This window comes from Erythrolamprus reginae, chromosome 3 (genome assembly GCF_031021105.1).
Source record: "Erythrolamprus reginae isolate rEryReg1 chromosome 3, rEryReg1.hap1, whole genome shotgun sequence".
Taxonomy (NCBI): Eukaryota; Metazoa; Chordata; class Lepidosauria; order Squamata; family Dipsadidae; genus Erythrolamprus; species Erythrolamprus reginae.
In genome coordinates, this window is record NC_091952.1 from 9,389,631 (window position 1) to 9,411,310 (window position 21,680).

At 42.7% G+C, this 21,680-nt stretch overlaps 1 protein-coding gene across 1 annotated transcript in view; it reads right to left on the bottom strand.

Annotated features, from left to right (window-relative positions):
• Positions 1 to 21,680, bottom strand: part of COL20A1 (collagen type XX alpha 1 chain) — a 198,750-nt gene that overhangs the window by 65,590 nt on the left and 111,480 nt on the right. The window contains exons 24-25 of the mRNA XM_070744283.1: positions 20,369 to 20,478; positions 20,084 to 20,242 (exon numbers count right to left, since the gene is read on the bottom strand). Coding sequence (XP_070600384.1) covers positions 20,084 to 20,242; positions 20,369 to 20,478 — 269 coding nt within the window. The remainder of the gene's footprint in view (positions 1 to 20,083; positions 20,243 to 20,368; positions 20,479 to 21,680) is intronic.

Genomic DNA, 21,680 nt, shown 5'->3' on the forward strand with positions numbered 1-21,680 from the left:
AGGCATGAAAGCCAACTGGGTGACTTTGGGCCAATCACCAGATGTTGAATTCTAATCCTGCCTTAAATGTGGAAGCTGTATGTGTTACTTTGGCCTGTCCCTGTCTCTTAGCCCAATCCACTATATAGTGTTGTTGTTGTTGGGAAGATAGGAGGAAGAAGGAATATTAGGTGTGTTTGTGTCCTTGTGTTTTACACACACACACACACACACCTCCCATCTACCAGACATCTGGAAACTAGCCCTCATCAACAAACGAATCCCAGCCACGAAATTGACACTGGACGAATTCAGGATGCCACCACCAATCAACCTCACCAGACCCTAACCCATACCCAGCCCACAGACAAAATACAACCACCGCCAGAAGCCAAACCACAGCGGCGCCTCCAACTGCTGCACCCCCCTCCGACACACACACACAAAGCAAACTGACACATGCCATAAACACATAGCCAGACCACAAACTCGGAGCCAAACCAAACTCTGGGATGTTACACCATAGACATACATTACAAAAACAATTGACTAGTCTGCAGGCATCAACTGCCACAACTACTCAGGATGTCACCCCTAATTTGCAAACATCAACTAATCTGCATACCTCATCTGCATCAATTACTCAATGTGTTACCCCACCAACTAATCAGGAGGTTTCAACACAGCTTGCAGCAGCTGAGCCAGCACTCCACACGCACCCGCCAGTATTTATAGAGGGAAGGCAGCTCAGATCATGCTTTGTTTGTCCTAGCACAAAGCCGAAAGCCCCAGCCTGAAGATGACGAGTGAGACCTCATCGAAATATTGCCAGGATTCTCTGAACCTTACACGGGAAGAACCCCAAACATGCCAAGACGACGTTTCGGTGAAATCACATCCACCATCATCAGGCTGGAGTTCCAATCTCTGTGTTTTTGCAAATGAATATTAGCAACTGACATTTCTTCTTAGCATGTAGTGTGGGGGTGGAGATTTGCTTTGAATGTAGCAAATAGATTGGGTGACTATGCTTCTGTGATCTGATTGGTTGGTGTAATCATGGTTATAGAAGGAATGGCATGAAGATTATGAAGTGTTTTGTTTAAGTCTGATTTCCAAATATAAAATTCTAAAATCATAATAATTAAAGGATTGACATATTGATTATAATGAAGTGTTTATTTTGTTTAAGGCTGGTTTCCAAATCTCTGGCAGGCGCGAGGTATCATCCCTTTTATTTAAACAAAAAGATCTTTTTTCAATTTCGATAGCTTCTAGAGAGATTCTTTTATATAAATTCTCTGTTTTGTGGAGTAATTTAGTTTTTTCAAAGTCAATTATATATATATATATATATATATATATATATATATATATATATATATATATATATATATAAGAACCCCAAATATGCCAAGACCTAGATATATATAAGAACCCCCAATATACCAAGACCTACATATATATAAGAACCCCCAATATACCAAGACCTACATATATATATAAGAACCCCCAATATGCCAAGACCTACATATATATAAGAACCCCCAATATGCCAAGACCTACATATATATAAGAACCCCCAATATGCCAAGACCTACATATATATATAAGAACCCCCAATATGCCAAGACCTACATATATATAAGAACCCCCAATATGCCAAGACCTACATATATATATAAGAACCCCCAATATGCCAAGACCTACATATATATATAAGAACCCCCAATATGCCAAGACCTACATATATATAAGAACCCCCAATATGCCAAGACCTACGGCAATTTTTGCATTTTTTTCCTTCTGCACATGCACATAAGCAAAGAAATCGGCGAAAATAGCCCAAATCTCACATGCCCGAGCATCCTCACTTGAGTGAGATTTGGCCGATTTTTGGTGCTTTTTTTGTCTCCCCTCTGCCCCCAAGAGCATTCTGCACTCTTCCCAGAACCTTTGCATGCTACATTGGTTGCTGATCAGTTTCCGGTCACAATTCAAAGTGTTGGTTATGACCTATAAAGCCCTTCATGGCATTGGGCCAGAATATCTCCGGGACCGCCTTCTGCCGCACGAATCCCAGCGACCGGTTAGGTCCCACAGAGTTGGCCTTCTCCAGGTCCCGTTGACTAAACAATGTCATCTGGCGGGACCCAGGGGAAGAGCCTTCTCTGTGGTGGCCCCGACCCTCTGGAACCAGCTCCCCCCAAGGATTAGGATTGCCCCCACCCTCCTTGCCTTTCAGAAACTCCTTAAAACCCACCTCTGCTGTCAGGCATGGGGGAATTGAAACATCTCCCCCTTGCCCATGTAGTTTTGTGTATGATTCGATTGTGTGCTTCTTTTTTATATATTGGGGTTCTTTTGGATTTTTTAACTTAAAACTGTAATTTAGATTGCTAAATATTAGATTTGTTACTATGTTTTGTTTATCATTGTTGTGAGCCGTCCTGAGTCTACAGAGTGTTGTGGTTCAGCCTGAGGCTGCTCAGGGACCGGCTGTGTCTCTGCTGGCTCCATGCCCGGAGGAGGATGACAGCGAAGAGGAGGGGGCTGAACAGTCGGACGGGGAAGAGGAAAGTCAGGAATGGGACGAAGGAGAACAGCATGAGAGCCCCGGGGGGGCCCTCTCCCCAGCCAGTAGCTTGGAGTCATTAGGTGATGAAGCACAAGCCGTCATTGACATGCGACAGAGACGGTCAGATCAGACAGAGAAAGGAGCAATTAAAGAAGTATTATCAGCACTGAAGTAGGAACAGCTGGGCTTGGGTGTGGTCCTCCTTAGCAGGGTTTAAAAGGCAGGCAAGCCCTTGAAGCCATGTGGAGTGTTATCAATTGGAGTTATGGTGTCCTGCTTTGTTCTCGGCGTCTCTGTTCCTGGCTTGTGGCCCAGCAGTTTGGAAGACCGTGGGAGGTGTAGATCTGTTATCTACAGCCTCGTCTTGGCAGCAAGAATCCTGTATTGCTGCATGGACTTTTGTCTTCGTGGATATATTTGAAGATACAGCGTTTTCCTGTTTGTAAGGACATTTTCTGTTACCTGTGTTTTTCTTGAATTTTATAAACTGCCTTTGCCTTTTATCGGTGTGTCTGGCTTTTCTTTTTGTGTTGGTTTTGGCTTCCGGAGTGACCCAGACAGAACACAGAGCGGGGCAGCATATAAATCCAATAAATGTAATCTAATCTATGTTTTTCACAATAATGAAGGTGAAAAATGGGTCCATTTTTGTGAAAAACAGGTGTGCAGAGAGTTTAGAAGCGAGGTAGAATGTTCCTGGGGGCTGAGGAAGGCACTCGCCTTTAACAACAACAACACAAGAGCGCACAATAGATACAAACTAAATGTAAAATGCTCCAAACTAGACGCCAGAAAATACGATTTTAGCAATAGAGTGGTCAACGCCTGGAATTTACTACCAGACTCTGTTGTTTCTTCCCCCAATCCCAAAATCTTCAACCTCACATTATCTACAATAGACCTCTCCCCTTTTCTAAGAGGTCTGTAAGGGGCATGCATAAGTGCACTTTTGTGCCTACCCTCCCTGTCCTAATGTCTTTTTATCTTTTCTATCTCTACTTTCTTCGGAGAGTCTTCGGAGAGAGGTGGCATACAAATCTAATAAATATATAATATATACTTTATACTTATATTATGTTAAACATACTACAATACTATATTTGCATGTCAAAATAAATAAATAAATACATAAATAAATAAATAAATAAATAAATAAATAAATAAATAAATACATGCATGCATACATACATACATACATACATACATACATACATACATACATACATACACGCCCCTGTTTTTGCAAAAAATGGGGTGTGCAGATGGTATAGGAGGCTTGCAGAAAACTTCTAGGGACCGGGAAGGACAAAACCTTTTTTTTCCCCCTTTACTTTGAAATCTTGGTGCATCTTATACACCGGTGCGTCTTATAGAATAGAATAGAATTTTATTGGCCAAGTGTGATTGGACACACAAGGAATTTGTCGTGGTGCATATGCTCTCAGCGTACATAAAATAAAATATACATTTGTCAAGAATCATGTGGTACGACACTTAATGATTTTCATAGGGGTCAAATAAGCCAGTGTTTCCCAACCTTGGCAACTTGAAGATATCTGGACTTCAACTCCCAGAATTCCCCAGCCAGCATTCGCTTGCTGGGGAATTCTGGGAGTTGAAGTCCAAATACCTCCAAGTTGCCAAGGCTGGGAAACACTGAAATAAGCAATGAAGAAGCAATATTAATAAAAATCTTAGGATATAAGCAACAAGTTACAGTCATACAGTCAACATGGGAGGAAATGGGTGATAGGAATGATGAGAAAAACTAGTAGAATAGAAGTGCAGATATAGTAGAAAGTCTGACAGTGTTGAGGGAATTATTTGTTTAGTAGAGTGATGGCGTTTGGAAAAAAACTGTTCTTTTGTCTAGTTGTCTTGGCGTGCAGTGCTCTGTAGCAACGTTTTGAGAGTAGGAGTTGAAACAGTTTATGTCCAGGATGCGAGGGGTCAGTAAATATTTTTCCTGCCCTCTTTTTGACTCGTGCAGTATACAGGTCCTCAATGGAAGGCAAGTTTATTTATTTATTTATTTATTTATTTATTTATTTATTTAGATTTGTATGCCGCCCCTCTCTGCAGACTCGGGGCGGCTCACAACAAAGTGAAAAACAATTTATAACAAATCTAAATTTCTACTAAAAACATTTTAAAAACCCCATTTTCTAAACACACATACATACACACATACCATTCATAAACCGTATATGCCCGGGGGAGATGTCTCAGTTCCCCCATGCCTGACGACACAGGTGGGTCTTAAGGAGCTTACGAAAAGCAAGGAGAGTAGGGGCAGTTCTAATCTCCGGGGGGAAGTTGGTTCCAGAGGGTCGGGGCCGCCACAGAGAAGGCTCTTCCCCTGGGGCCCGCCAACCGACATTGTTTAGTTGACGGGACCCGGAGAAGGCCCACTCTGTGGGACCTAATTGGTCGCTGGGATTCGTGCGGCAGCAGGCAGTCTCGGCAGCAATTGTTTTTTCTGCAGTTCTGATTGTCCTCTGAAGTCTGTGTCGGTCTTGTTGGGTTGCAGCACCAAACCAGACAGTTATAGAGGTGCAGATGACAGACTCAATGATTCCTCTGTAGAACTGTATCAGCAGCTCCTTGGGCAGTTTGAGCTTCCTGAGCTGGCGCAGAAAGAACATTCTTTGTTGTGCTTTTTTGATGATGTTTTTGATGTTAGGTGACCATTTTAGGTGTTGAGATATGATAGAACCTAGAAATTTGAAGGTTTATAGTCTGAAAAATACGGTACGCTTGACCAAAAAACCCCAACAACGCTCTTTCATGTTTCTCTAAGAAAAGGTTTAGTCAGCATGCTGGGAAAGCACAGTCCCAACCTCAAACAGATTATGTATCTCCAATCATGCCTCCAGGCTTTCTTAAAATTAATATAGTAAATAGCTGCAGCTCAGATCTCTTGTTTGTAAATCTGTCACTAGACATTGCGAATCTTGGTGCTTTGATGGGACAAATTTGACAGATTGAATCAGCCTGTCAGATTGAATAGAGGAATGGATTTGATGCATCAAATTGGATTAAGTAACATGAACAGATCCAGAGACTGTTCTACCCAAATCCAACTGGATTTCACATCGATTTCAACTTGTTCAGTCGAGCCGATGCTTCCCAATTGAAATGTTTTAGATATTCAAATCAATTAGGCCTCGTTTTCTAAATGAATTGAATCAAATCTGCTTTAAACAAGTCGAGGGGCCTTTTTTAAAAAAAACAACCTTTTTTGCTGAAATGGCAAAATGGTTTTCTTTGATTAGAGAAAATTGTGATTTATAGCGTTGATACTAGACAGGATAGATTGCAGAAGGAAGAGAGGCATGATGTAACTATAGAGGAAGATGCAAATTTATAACTGCATTTATAATTGCTGTAAAGAAGATTGGAACCTATTTTTTGTGTCTTTTTGTTACTGTTCTATTTACTTTTCTATTGTTAGTTTTCTGCTTACTTTTCTATTCTATTGTTACTCTTTCTCTTTAGAAAGATTTTTTTATTCTTTATATTAGTGTGATTTCATTTTCTTTTAAAATACTTTAAATATTTTTTTTAAAAAAGATCTTTCAGTGGGTTTGCTATGGTAATATCTTTGAAAAGTGTTCGGAAACTTCAGATCGTGCAGAATGCAGCTGCGAGAGCAATCATGGGCTTCCCAAGGCATGCCCATGTTACACCAACACTCCGCAGTCTGCATTGGTTACCGATCAATTTCCGGTTATGACCTATAAAGCCCTTCATGGCATCGGACCAGAATACCTCTGGGACTGCCTTCTGCCGCACAAATCCCAGCAACCGGTTAGGTCCCACAGAGTTGGCCTCCTCCGGGTCCCATCGACTAAGCAATGTTGTTTGGTGGGATCCAGGAGAAGAGCCTTCTCTGTGGTGGCCCCGACCCTCTGGAATCAGCTCCCCCCAGATATCAGAGTTGCCCCCATTCTTCTTGCCTTTCGCAAGCTCCTTAAAACCCACCTCTGTCGTCAGGCATGGGGGAATTGAAATTTCCCTTCCCCCTAGGCTTATAGAATTTATATATGGTATGCTGGTATGTATGAGTGGTTCTTTAAATTGGGGTTTTTAAGATTATTTTTAATATTAGATTTGTTTTCATTGTCTTTTCATTGTTGTTAGCCATCCTGAGTCTTTGGAGAGGGGCGGCATGCAAATCTAATAAATAAAATAAATAAATAAATAAATAAATAAATAAAATAAATATTGAGTATCACAAGAGCCAAATGAGGTCCATGCAAGCTATTAAAGCACCATTGGTTGGGTTTTTTTGCCAAACATGTTTTGTGACCGACCACATCTGCCCAATTCATATAAATATTAATACTACTATGTTGTTGTATGTCTTGTAGTATAAAATTTCAAATCTGCCTGGCAACCCCAAATTTCTAGAATTCTGAATGGACCAACTGTACAGCATCATCATTCCTTCTCCTTCTCCTTCTCTTACTCCTTCTCCTCCTTCCTTTTCTTCCCTTCCTTTCTATTCCCTTCCTTCTCCACTGCCTCCTCTTCCTCCTCCTCCTGCCCCCCTTCCTTTCCTCCTCTTCCTCCTCCTCCTCCTCCTCTGTTGACTTGAGTGACTTTGGTTTCAAACAGTGACAATCATCATCTTCCTAATGTCTTGGAGAATAATTCTGACCCTTTTGATCCCTTCATATGTAAACATGTCAAACTATTTACTAAGTCTGCCCTGCTATTTCTACTAGCCATTTCTCATTCCTATCACCTGTCTCCTTCCACTAATGACTGTATGACTGTAACTTGTCGCTTGTATTCTTAAGATTTTTATTAATATTGATTGTTTCCTGATTGCTTATTTGACCCCTATGGCAATCATTAAGTCTTGTCCCTCATGATTCTTGACAAATGTATATTTTCTTTTATAGAAACATAGAAGACTGACGGCAGAAAAAGACCTCACGGTCCATCTAGTCTGCCTTATACTAATTCCTGTATTTTATCTTAGGATGGATATATGTTTATCCCAGGCATGTTTAAATTCATTTACTGTGGATTACCAACCACGTCTGCTGGAAGTTTGTTCCAAGCATCTACTACTCTTTCAGTAAAATAACATTTTCTTATGTTGCTTTTGATCTTTCCCCCAACTAACTTCAGATTGTGTCCCCTTGTTCTTGTGTTCACTTTCCTGTTAAAAACACTTCCCTCCTGAACCTTATTTAACCCTTTAATATATTTAAATGTTTCGATCATGTCCCCCCCTTTCCCTTCTGTCCTCCAGACTATACAGATTGAGTTCATGAAGTCTTTTCTGATACGTTTTATGCTTAAGACCTTCCACCATTCTTGTAGCCCGTCTTTGGACCCGTTCGATTTTGTCAATATCTTTTTGTAGGTGAGGTCTCCAGAACTGAACACAGTATTCCAAATATATAGAACAGAAGAGTTAAAATTATGAATTTACTGGTCCCTGAGGTACAGAAGTTTGGTGACCCCTGGGGTTAGAAGATTATAGCTTTAGTTTGGCAAGATTCTGTCCCTTGAGTGTAAGCTAATAAAGGATTGAACTGGATTGGATTTTGCTGTCTCTTCTCTGGGCTTCTGCCTGACAGATCTTTATCTTTATCTTTATTTAGATTTGTATGCCGCCCCTCTCCGCAGACTCGGGGCGGCTCACAACAAAGTGGAAACAACAGTTTATAACAAATCTAAATTTCTACTAAAAACATTTAAAAAACCCCATTTCTAAACACGCATACATACACACATACCATTCATAAATTGTATATGCCCGGGGGAGATGTCTCAGTTCCACCATGCCTGACGACACAGGTGGGTCTTAAGAAGTTTACGAAAGGCAAGGAGAGTAGGGGCAGTTCTAATCTCCGGGGGGAGTTGGTTCCAGAGGGCCGGGGCCGCCACAGAGAAGGCTCTTCCCCTGGGGCCCGCGAACCAACATTGTTTAGTTGATGGGACCCGGAGAAGGCCCACTCTGTGGGACCTAATCGGTTGCTGGGATTCGTGCGGCAGCAAGCGGTCTCGGAGATATTCTGGTCCAATGCCATGAAGGGCTTTAAAGGTCATAACCAACACTTTGAATTGTGACTGGAAGTTGATCGGCAACCAATGCAGACTGCGGAGTGTTGGTGAAACATGGGCATACCTAGGTAAGCCCATGACTGCTCTCGCAGCTGCATTCTGCACGATCTGAAGTTTCCGAACACTTTTCAAAGGTAGCCCCATGTAGAGAGCATTACAGTAGTCGAACCTTGAGGTGATGAGGGCATGAATGACTGTGAGCAGTGACTCCCGGTCCAGATAGGGCCGCAACTGGTGCACCAGGCTAACCTGGGCAAACGCCCCCCTCGCCACAGCTGAAAGATGGTTCTCTAATGTGAGCTGTGGATCGAGGAGGACACCCAAGTTGCGGACCCTCTCTGAGGGGGTCAATAGATCCCCCCCCAGGGTAATGGAAGGACAGATGGAATTGTCCTTGGGAGGCAAAACCCACAGACACTCCGTCTTATCCGGGTTGAGTTTGAGTCTGTCTACTTCTCACATTTCTTTTTCTTTTTCTTTTAATCCACTTTTTAAGAAGCGCTTGCCTTCCCTCCCCCCCTTTTCATGTAGAATGTCTTCAGGATGGCCCATTATTCTTTTACGGTTTCTCCTCCCTCAAGACGTTATTATCAATGTCATCATTTACTATGTATGCACGAGACAGCCTGGTTTCATCTCGATGTAGAGCTCTGTGCCACAGCAGCCCTGAAATGCTTTGTCAACGCACAGCAGGGACATGATTTGTCTCAACAAGACGTTGCATATCATTCTGCCTGCCTTGACAGCCCCTCGTAATTATAGATGTGCAAATCTACGCTGTTCAGAGAATGGAGTGATCTTGCTTTCCTGGAACATCCCTTGACTTCCAGAGAAAATGGTTAGTTTTGCCAAAGTTCTTCTGTTATTATTTGGGAAGATGGGCTGGATCAGTGTTGGCATTTTATGGTTCGTACCGGTTTGGGTGAACTGGTAGCGGCACTGGCAGGAGACTCCGGACATTATCACAGATGCTCTGTGCATGCGCAGATGTGCCATGGATAAACTTTTGTATGCATGCGCACTTCCATGTCTGAATTGGTATCAAAGGTAAGCAAATACCTAATTGTTAACCTAATCCTATGTAGCTTCTCGTAGTATATTACCTTCTCCGGTAATATCATTATTTTTATTTATATTTATATTTATATTCTTATTCTTATTCCTATTCCTATTCCTATTCCTATTCCTATTCTTATTCTTATTCTTATTCTTATTCTTATTCTTATTCTTATTCTTATTCTTATTCTTATTCTTATTCTTATTCTTATTCTTATTCTTATTCTTATTCTTATTCTTATTCTTATTCTTATTCTTATTCTTATTCTTATTCTTATTCTTATTCTTATTCTTATTCTTATTCTTATTCTTGTGCTGGATTTCGTATTTCATCACCCGTCAGGCACTTCCCAAGCACCTAGGACTGCGTGATGTAGCAGCGAATTATGTTTGCCGATCCCAGTAAAGCGGCCTTTTGCAATTGACAGATGGAGATTTTGTCAATTCCGATGGTTTTCCAATGTCCGCTGAGATCCTTTGGCACTGCGCCCAGCGTGCCAAGTACCACTGGGACCACTTTCACTGGCTTATGCCAGAGTCGTTGCAGCTCGATTTTTAGATCTTCGTATTTCACTAATTTCTCAAGCTGCTTCTCCTCAATTCTGCTGTCCCCTATGATTGCGATGTCAATGATCCATGCTTTCTGTTTCTCCACAATCAGGATGTCTGGTGTGTTATGCTTCAGAATTCGGTCAGTCTGAAGTTGGAAGTCCCACAGTAGTTTTGCTTGCTCATTTTCGACCACTTTTTCGGGCTTATGATCCCACCAGTTCTTTGCCACTGGTAAATGGTAGTTCCGGCACAAGTTTCAGTGGATCATCTGTGCCACAGCATCATGTCTATGCTTGTAGTCAGTCTGTGTGATCTTTTTGCATGATTATTATTATTATCATTATTATCATTATCATTATCATCATTATCATCATTATCATCATTATCATCATTATCATCATTATCATCATTATCATCATTATCATCATTATCATCATTATCATCATTATCATCATTATCATCATTATCATCATTATCATCATTATCATCATTATCATCATTATCATCATCATCATCATCATCATCATCATCATCATCATCATTATTATTATTATTATTATTATTATTATTATTATTATTATTATTATTATTATTAGGGTCTCTTCCAGCCCTGTGGTTCTATTATTCTGAACTCTTAAAGAAATAAGCAAGTGCTTCACTATCTTAACTCCGAATCAAGCCCATCGGAAAGGCAAGGAGCTGACAGAAATGATGTTTCATTTTTCATGCCTAGATCAGGGGGAATGCTGAGACCTTCACAGCTCAAACTGACATTTGCAAAAGATACATCTAGTTAGCTAAAGAAAAATGACAGCCAATAATGAGACATTCCTGTCTATCCAAGAACTGTAGATGTTGAAAAAGGAAAAGCAGTGGGAGGTAAGGGAGGTAGGTAGGAATTCCTCCCCCTCAATTTTTATAATGCATTGATTATGGGATTTGCACTGACAAAGGGGTGAGGGGAAGGATTCTTTCTTTCTTTCTTTCTTTCTTTCTATCAATCATCTATCTATCTATCTATCTATCTATCTATCTATCTATCTATCTATCTATCTATCTATCTATCTATCTATCTATCTATTGGACTTTTATGCTGCCCCTCTCTGAGGACTCAATTAAATATAAAATCTAAAAACTCAAGCTATAAAATACAGTCATTCTCTTAAGCATATAACGTAACAGGAAAGTCTTAATGAACTCAAGACAGATTAATGGATGCCAAACATATAGACGGTTATTGAAACGTATTTCCAAGTGCCGCCTCTATGTTGGTTGCGGCAGGCAGGATTCCCTTGAGTACCATTTGTTGGGGTTCAAGGGAAAGGGAGGGTCTTGCCTTCTCTTTCTGCTCAAGATCCCCATGGACAATTGGTGGGCCACTGTGTGACACCGAATTTATTTATTATTTATTTATTATTTAGATTTGTATGCCGCCCCACTCCGCAGACTCGGGGCGGCTCACAGCAAGATACAACAATTCATGGCAAATCTAAATAATTTAAAATATTTAAAAACCCCATATTTCTAAACAAACATACACACAAACATACCATGCATAACTTGTACATGCCCGGGGGAGGTGATTCAGTTCCCCCATGCCTGACGACAAAGCTGGGTTTTAAGGAGTTTACGAAAGGCAGGGAGAGTAGGGGCAGTTCTAATCTCTGGGGGGAGTTGGTTCCAGAGAGTCGGGGCCGCCACAGAGAAGGCTCTTCCCCTGGGGCCCGCCAACCGACATTGTTTAGTTGACGGGACCCGGAGAAGGCCCACTCTGTGGGACCTAATCGGTCGCTGGGATTCATGCGGTAGAAGGCAGTCTCAGAGATATTCTGGTCCAGTGCCATGAAGGGCTTTAAAGGTCATAACCAACACTTTGAATTGTGACCGGAAATTGATCGGCAGCCAATGCAGACTGCGGAGTGTTGGTGAAACGTGGGCATACTTAGGTAAGTCCATGACTGCTCTCGCAGCTGCATTCTGCATGATCTGAAGTTTCCGAACACTTTTCAAAGGTAGCCCCATGTAGAGAGCATTACAGTAGTCGAACCTCGAGGTGATGAGGGCATGAGTGACTGTGAGCAATGAGTCCCGGGCCAGATAGGGCCGCAACTGGTGCACCAGGCGAACCTGGGCAAATGCTGGACTCGATGGGCTTTGGCCTGATTCAGCAGGGCTCTTCTTATGTTCTTATGTTCTTATTTGTCTGAAATGGTATAGGATACCCTGCCTGAGCAAGGGGTCGGACTAGAAGACCTCCAAGGTCCCTTCCAACTCTATTATTCTGTTAATCCTACTTTAGGCATGAAGCCAGTTGAGAGGCTTCGTCCCCGTCCTTCTCTCTCCTCCCAGAAGACAATGCTAAACCCCTTCTGGAAATGCTGCCAAAAAAAATTGCACAGAATTCTCCCTATTGTCACCTGGAGCTAAACAGTTTAACACTTTTGGATTTGCACATTCTTCCGAATTACATAGTTAATATATGGAAATTGTCAGCTGGACAATAGGAATGGATTCTCCATGCTTTTATCACCGCCAAGAGATTAGTACTTCTGTTGTGTTTGTTTAAAAATATTCGCAGAAAATCTGCGATTGGTTAAGACGCGGCTATTCAGAAAATAGCCGCGAAAGTTAAATGTGTGTCAGTTGGGAAAAGCCCGCGTTTTAAAAGAGTATAAAAGGGCAACGGGTTAGCCGTTGCCCTCATTCCGGCAAACCTACCGTTCCAGTTTGTTGTAACCTCTCTTGCAATGAATAAACCAGTTTGATTTAACTACCGGAGTCCTGACTTTTCAGTGGCGACGAGGAGGTCGAACTCCCGCTAACGCAGCCATGAACTCGGCCATGGCTCCACCGCCGCCTGTATTCAACTCCGAGACGGAAGCTTGGACCTCGTATATGTCCAAATTCACATTTTTCCTGAAAGCGAGCAATCTACATGACGCCGATGACGAGAGGAAGAAAGCTATATTCCTCGCTTATTGCGGCACAGAAGTCTACAGCCTAGCCTCTACACTCGTTGACCCAGACACCCTGGAAACTGTCGCATGGTCAACCCTACAAGCAAAACTTGCCGCTCATTACCAGCCGACGACTCCTGTCCGCGTATACCGCCATCAATTCGCTCAGATGAGGCAAGCGGACGGAGAATCCACCAACGATTTTATAACTCGGCTACGCGCACTCCTTCCGAAGTGCAAATACAAGGATCCAGAGGAACAATTGATTGACCGCCTAATTTTCGGTCTAACCAATATCACGCTCCAGAAGAAATACTTAGTTGATGAGGATGCCTCTCTCCAAGACATTCTCAAGGCAGCAAAAGCCTCCGAGGTATCTGAAACATCTGTTGCCGAAATTAAACGCGCAACCTCAACCGTTCATCACATTCCTGATGAATCACCTTGGCACGCCTGCCCTCCTGATGAAAAACACTCGGAATCCGCTACTCCAGACGACACCTGTTTCCAAATCCGAAGAGCCTCCGACCATGACGCCAAAGACGCCGCCCGTGCAGACAGATGTGCCGGCTGCAACGGAAATCACCCTCGTTTTCGCTGCCATTTCAAGGACGCCTATTGCCGCCGTTGCCAGCGCCGCGGCCACATCGCTGAAGTCTGCCGTGCCGCCAACCCAACTCCAGCAACTCAGCAGAACCAACGACCCTATTTTTCACCGAGGAATCGACGACCACCGTTTTCGCGCAACGTTTCCCGCCCGGCTGACAACTCGCCCTCTTCTACCCAACGAGGTAACTCCCCTTCTTCCGTAAACTGCAATTTCCCCGCTGCGGAAAACAAACTATTTGTTTCTCTTTTCCTCAACGGCCACCCCTGCCAAATGGAATTAGACACCGGTTCCAGACATTCCATAATGCCTTGGGAAAAACTTAGATTATATTTACCTCGTGTAAAACAAACTGACTTGCAACCTTGGGAACCGGGTTTGAGTGATTTTCAGGGCCATTCAATTCCAGTATTAGGATGCTTAAATGTTCCTATTGCGTTTAAAAAATTTCAAGGGTTTTTACCTCTGTTAGTGGTTGACGGTCCTAAACACACGTTACTGGGACTTAGATGGTTACGACCTTTAGGCATTGAAATTTCAGGGGTTAACAATGTATGTGACTCTTTTGACCCAAATGATTTGTTGAAAGAATTTCCCGAAGTTTTTTCTAGCACTCTGGGTAAATATACAGGCAGCCCCATATCGTTTAATCTGGACCCAAATATTTCGCCTATTCGATTAAAGCCCCGCAGAATTCCCATTCCACTTTTGCCTAAAGTGGATGAACAATTGGACAAATTGATAGCTCAGGGCATTTTAATTCCCACTGATCATGCCAAATGGGAAACCCCTATTGTAACGCCTGTTAAGCCGGACGGCTCTATTAGAATTTGCGCAGATTATAAAGCCACGATTAATAAAGCACTACAGCATAATGCCTATCCAATCCCAGTAGTGCAACAACTCTTGCACACCTTAGGTAATGGGTCCATCTTCGCGAAGTTGGACCTGGCACAGGCATATCAACAGCTCACCGTAGATCAGGACACTTCTGAAGCCCAGACAATCGTAACTCATAGAGGTGCCTTTAAATGCACCCGACTCCAGTTTGGAGTCTCTACCGCCCCAGGTATCTTTCAGGGCCTGATGGAACGCATTTTAAATAATATTCCTGGGGTCGTTCCATATTTCGACGACGTATTAATATCAGCCACATCCAAATCTGAGTTATGGGACAGAATCAGGCGCGTTTTAACTAAATTTAAAGAAACAGGACTCCATTTAAAAGCAGACAAATGTTCTTGGGCTGTGCCCAAAGTTGAATTTTTGGGTTTTACCATAGATCGTTTTGGAATTCACCCCACAAATGACAAAGTTGATGCCATAAGGAATGCCCCCACCCCCTCAGATAAGACAGACTTACAAGCATTCCTAGGACTCCTTAACTTTTATTCCGTCTTTCTTAAACAGAAAGCGACGGTGGCAGAACCGCTTCATAACCTCCTAAAGAAAGACTCTGCCTGGACGTGGGGACCAAAAGAACAAGCCGCTTTCACAGCAGTAAAAAATTTACTTTCCTCCAACAGTGTCCTAGTACAATATAATGTAGCTATGCCCTTGTCCCTAACATGCGACGCTTCACCGTTCGGCATAGGAGCCGTTCTCAGCCATAACTTTCCGGACGGCACAGAAGCCCCAATAGCCTATTATTCTAAAACTCTTTCGGCAGCTGAACGGAATTACTCCCAGCTCGACAAGGAGGCGTTAGCCCTTGTCGCTGGAGTTAAACGATTTCATTATTACCTTTGTGGTCGGCCCTTTACGTTAATCACCGACCATAAGCCGCTTTTAGGTATTTTGGCGGGAAACAAACAAACTCCCGCCTTTCTTTCCCCTCGCATGACTCGTTGGACTATTTTTTTAGCCGCTTACAATTATACATTAATCCACAGGGGGGGGAAAGAGATAGGAAATGCTGATGCATTGAGCAGGTGCCCCCAAACAGAATTAGTCAGTGATCCAGCCCCTGCCTCAAGCGTTTTATTAATTGAAACTAGTAAACAAACGTTATTAACAGCAACAGAAATAGCCAATCAGACACAAGTAGATCCAATTTTGAAATACATTAAACAATGGATATTAAAGGGATGGCCAATTGAACAACAACCAAACCAATTTCAACCTTTTAAGAATAGACAGTTTGAATTAAATGTGTTAAAAGATTGTATATTATGGGGAGACAGGGTTGTTATTCCTAAATCCTTACAGAAGCAAGCATTGCAGTTATTGCATATAGGTCACCCAGGAATAGTCAAAATGAAGACTATTGCCAGAAGTCATTTATGGTGGCCAGGGTTGGACAAGGACATAGAGTCATGGGTGGGTGGTTGTGTACCCTGCCAGAGAACAAGACCCAACCCACCAAAAGTCACACCATCAGAGTGGCCAACACCAAGAGGGCCCTGGTCTAGAATACATATTGACTTTGCAGGACCAATCAGGGGCCAATCCTTTTTACTGGTTGTGGATGCATACTCCAAGTGGCTGGAAATTGAACTCATGGCATCCACAACTACTAGCGCAACTATAAAGGCATTAAGGAAAATGTTTGCCACACATGGTATTCCAGATATTTTGGTATCTGACAACGGGCCTCAGTTAACAGCCCGTCAAATGGAACTATTTCTTGCAGACCAGGGCATAAAGCATGTGCTCACTCCACCTCATTTTCCCCAAGCTAATGGGCAAGCAGAACGAATGGTTAGAACCACAAAGGAAGCATTAAACAAAGCACCATTAGGAGATTGGCAACAACAAATTGATGAATTTTTAACCATTCAGCACATTACGCCGTCAGCGTCCACAAACAAAAGCCCGGCAGAACTTTTAATGGGCAGAAACCTCCGTTCTAAATTAGACAGAATTCACCCAAATTACCAAAATGACCAAAAAGAAATAAAAGTACAAAGTGAGAGACAGTTTAACATCGGGGATTTAGTTTATGCAAAAGACTTTGATTCCAACGATAAATGGAAAGATGGAACAGTACTAGATAAAACAGGTTTAAAAACATACATCGTAATATTAACAGATGGGCGCAGTTGGCATCGGCATGTCGACCAACTACGCAAGAGAATGAAGACTAACCCAGACATTTTGCCTACTGTAGACAAACCAATAGAGGACTTACCAGAACCACCTCGAGACTCCAGCGATGGCTGCTTGTTGCCCCTGGCGGCTGGCGAAGATCAAAATGCATCATCGCAACCAGGCCCGTCAGAGACTAGCCTTAGCGGAGCAACGGAGCCAGCCGTCTAGGCAAGCAGCTCCCAGCAAAATGAACTGCGCAGGTCCCAGAGATCTGTAAAGCCACCAATCCGCTTGCAGGACTATGTGACGTGGATTAACACGTAATCATGGTCTCAGCCAAAGAGGGAGGGGTGTTGTGTTTGTTTAAAAATATTCGCAGAAAATCTGCGATTGGTTAAGACGCGGCTATTCAGAAAATAGCCGCGAAAGTTAAATGTGTGTCAGTTGGGAAAAGCCCGCGTTTTAAAAGAGTATAAAAGGGCAACGGGTTAGCCGTTGCCCTCATTCCGGCAAACCTACCGTTCCAGTTTGTTGTAACCTCTCTTGCAATGAATAAACCAGTTTGATTTAACTACCGGAGTCCTGACTTTTCAACTTCCACATTTGAAAGGCTATTTTAGGACCATTACCATTAACCCATTTTTTTTTTGCAAACCAGAGTGCCCTAGAATGACTAGCTAATAAAATGAACTGGATTTATTTTATTTTATATGAACTGGTTTACCAAGCAGGAAGAGGGAGTTTATGATCCCGCTATATAGAATGCTGGTGAGACCCCATTTGGAATACTGTGTTCAGTTCTGGAGACCTCACCTACAAAAAGATATTGACAAAATTGAACAGGTCCAAAGACGGGCTACAAGAATGGTGGCAGGTCTTAAGCATAAAACGTATCAGGGAAGACTTAATGAACTCAATCTGTACAGTCTGGAGGACAGAAGGAAAAGGGGGGACATGATCGAAACATTTAAATATATTAAAGTGTTAAATAAGGTCCAGGAGGGAAGTGTTTTTAATAGGAAAGTGAACACAAGAACAAGGAGGCACAATCTGAAGTTAGTTGGGGGAAAGATCATATATCCATTGTAAGATAGAATACAGAAAATAGTATAAGGGCAGACTAGATTGACCATGAGGTCTTTTTCTGCTGTTAGACCTCTATGTTTCTATGATTTACACAATGTATTCAGCCACCAAAAATCCCTAGGCCTGGTTAAACCAAGCCAGAGAAAGAGAGAGGGTCTTTGGAATTAAGTAACTATGTTGTAACTACTGTGGAACTACCACACCAGCAACTGACAATCCTGAATAGGATTCTCACCTTACACAGCCTCTGCTATGTTCATAAGATTTAGCTTCTTGACTCCTTATTGCTAGTGTTGGGCAAACCTGACCCAAACCCGAACTTTTTTTGAAAGTTCGGGTAAAGTTCGGGTTCGGCCGAACACCGCAAAACACCGCCAACCAGGAGGAGAGTGGGGAATCCTATCGTGGGATTTCCCGCCTCCTTTTGCTTGCGGCGCTGAAGCAAAAGGAGGTGGGGAATCCCACAAAGGGATTCTGGGGGCGGGGCTTTGACGTCATGGAGACTACTTCCTGGCCGGCCGTAATGGGGAGGAAGGAGTCTCCGTGATGTCAAAGCCCCGCCCCCAGAATCCCTTCATGGGATTCCCCACCTTTTTTTGCTTCATCCTTTTCTGTAAAAATAAAAGGAAGCAAAAGGAGGTGGAGAATTCCCAACCTCCTTGTTGATTTTTACAGAAAAGGATGCCGCAGCGGCTTGCTGCAAGCAAAAGTTCGGTTCGGGTTCAGGTTTGGTGAACTCACCTGAACTTCACGGCAAAGTTCGGGTGAGTTCGCCGAACCCAAACTTCGTTGGGTTCACCCAACACTACTTATTACCTTTGTTTTGCTTCTCTGCACTTTTTTTAGGGCTTTGGTGTCATTACTGTATTGGATGCAGTATTTCAAGTGTGGCCTCTCCAGTGAAATGAGAGGGAGGAAGAGGGGAAAGAAAGGGGGAAGAAGGAGAGAAGGAAGGGAGAAGGGAGAAGGAGAAAGAAAAGAAGAAGAAAGAGGGAAATAGAGGTTGAGAAAGGAGAGGAGAAGGAGAGAGGAAGGAAGAAGAAGGAAGTAGGGAAGAGAGAGGAGAGAAGGAGAAAGAATGTAGAGAAAAGGAAGGGAGGTAGAGAGAGGGGATAGAGTTATGATATGATGTGGGGGGGGAGGCAAGCAACCCTATAATGTTATATGTATATTATTATGCTTGTTTGTTAGATAATAATGTTAAAATGTATGTTAATACTTGGTAAGATGCTATTGTATATTTGTTAATTTTTTTAATTTTTAAAAAGATTTTATTTACAAATATACAATAAATACATAAGAAACAGATAATTACGATTGACAATTAAAAACATGGTGAATTAACTAGGCAATAATCGTGTGCTTTGACAATAAACCAAGACATAAAGACAAAACAATCAATGAACATACAGACCTACAAAAGGAAAGAGAGAAAAAAGGAAAGAAGAAGAAGAAAGGAAGGAAGAAAGGAATGGGCGGGTGTACGATAGAACTATGTTAAGAATATGAACTAGTTTTATTTTCAGCAGCTCATTTCCTTACATCTAATTTTTAGAAATATAGATAAGTAAAAGCAAGCATTGAATAAATCAAGGTAAAGAGGCTTTGAAAAAAAAGTCATTCCACTTTTGGGGTAAATATCGATATCTCTTACATCTATTGAAAAAGAAGGAAAAGTTTTATACCAGATTTGTATCTGTTCAAATATATACAATTCTTATCATTTGTTAAGCGAGTTGTTCTTTTTTTTTTTAGCCAACAGTAGAAAGAGTCCCAGCAATTGTTAAATGAGGACTCAGTATCGTTTCTAACTGCCATAGTTAACTTGGTCATCTCTGCACACTATCTCTGGTATATTTGTTGATGTATATGTGGGAAAGTTAAAAAAAATTTAAAAAACCTTTTCAAACAAAAAAGAAGAGAAAGAAAGAAAGAAAGAGGGAGGGAGGAAAGAAAGAAAGAGAGAGGAAAGAAAGAAAGAAAGATGAAGGGAAGGAGGAAGGGAGGAAGGAAGGGAGGAAAGAGAGAGATGGGAAGGGAGGAAGGGAGGAGAGAGAAAGGGTGAGAGGAAGGAAGGATGGACGGAAGGAAGGAAGGAAGGAAAGAAAGAAAGGAAGGAAGGAAGGAGGGAACAAAGAAAGAAAGAAAGCTTACCATGGCTGATCCACTCCGTGGTCCTCGTGTTCTTGTCAGTTTCCCCAGCGTAATAAATCCTGCCGTCGAAATGATCTCTGATTTCCCAAGAATCTTTTCTCCTATTTTCTTGCAATCAACATAGAGCCTGATCCAACCATGGCTCACCGATACATGGACCTGCCCAACAGACAGAAACAGACAGAAAATCGTTTTGAAAAATCAAAGCAAAGAGGAGGAGGAGGTAGTAGAATTTGTGAGGGTATGCTGTGCTTGAGAATATCTTTTTTTGTTTTGGAGATGGACCTTATGAAAGCTTCCATAGAATATCTTCTTCACTTCCTGTTGATCAAAGGTGATCTCTTCTACATCGGCTTCGTGGTCACGACGGAAGAACATCAAGGATTTCTTAACAGCTACAGGGAACGGAGAAAGAGAAGACGAATTAACTGGAAAGTTTTACAAAATTCTCTATAGCAAGGATGGCGAACATTTTTTGATTCACGTGCCAAAAGGGGGAAAGTGTGTTTGGGGGGGTGTTGCACATATGTGTGCCTACACCCATATTTCCATCCACCTAGTGCATGGGCACATGACCCCTCCCACTCTTGACACGCAATGGCACACCCGTGTTTTGCTCTCCCCAGGCTTCAGAGCATTTCTAGGAGCCCGGGAAGGGTGAAAATGGCCTTCCCTACAACCCCAGAGGTCCTGTGGAGGCCGGAAATAGCCAGGAAGTTGACAAATGGGTCATTTCCGGCCTCCAGAGGACTTTTGGACAGGGGGGAAGGCCATTATGGTTGCAATCCATTTACTTGCATTGTAATTATTGTTGGGCGAACCGAACTTGCAAAGTTCAGGTTTGTGCCGAACCCGAACCCAAACATTTTTAAAAGTTCGAGTAAAATTCGGGTAAAGTTCAGCTTCGGGTTCGGCCGAACGCCATGAAAATTCCGCCGCCCGGGAGGAGAGGGGGGAATCCTATTGTGGGATTTCCCACCTCCTTTTGCTTGTGGCGCTGCAAGCAAATGGAGGTGGGGAATCCCAAGAGGGGATTCCGGGGACAGGGCTTTGATGTCACGGAGACTACTTCCTGGCCGGCCGAAATGGGGAGGAAGAAGTCTTCGTGACGTCAAAGCCCCGCCCCCGGAATCCCCTCGTGGGATTTCCCACCTCCGTTTGCTTGCAGCACCGCTGCGGCATCCTTTTCTGTAAAAATAAAAGGAAGCAAAAGGAGGTGGGGAATTTATTTTTACAGAAAAGGACGCCGCAGCAGCTTGCTGCAAGCAAAAGTTCAGGTTCGGGTTTGGCGAACTCAGCCGAACTTCACGATGGGATTCACCACTCTCCTCCCAGGTGGCAGCGTTTCATGGCATTCGGCCGAACCCAAGCCCGAACTTTACCCAAACTTTACCTGAACTTTACCCGAACTTTTTAAAAAAAGTTTAAAAAACGCTGCTGCTGTTCGGATTCGGGTGCAGGTAAAGTTCGGGTTCAGGTTCGGCAAACTCAGCCGAACTTCACGGTAAAGTTCGCCCAACACTAATTATAATATTACCTCCAGAAATAAATGTATTTCTGACACTCCTCCTCCTCCTCCTCCTCCCCCCCCCCTCAT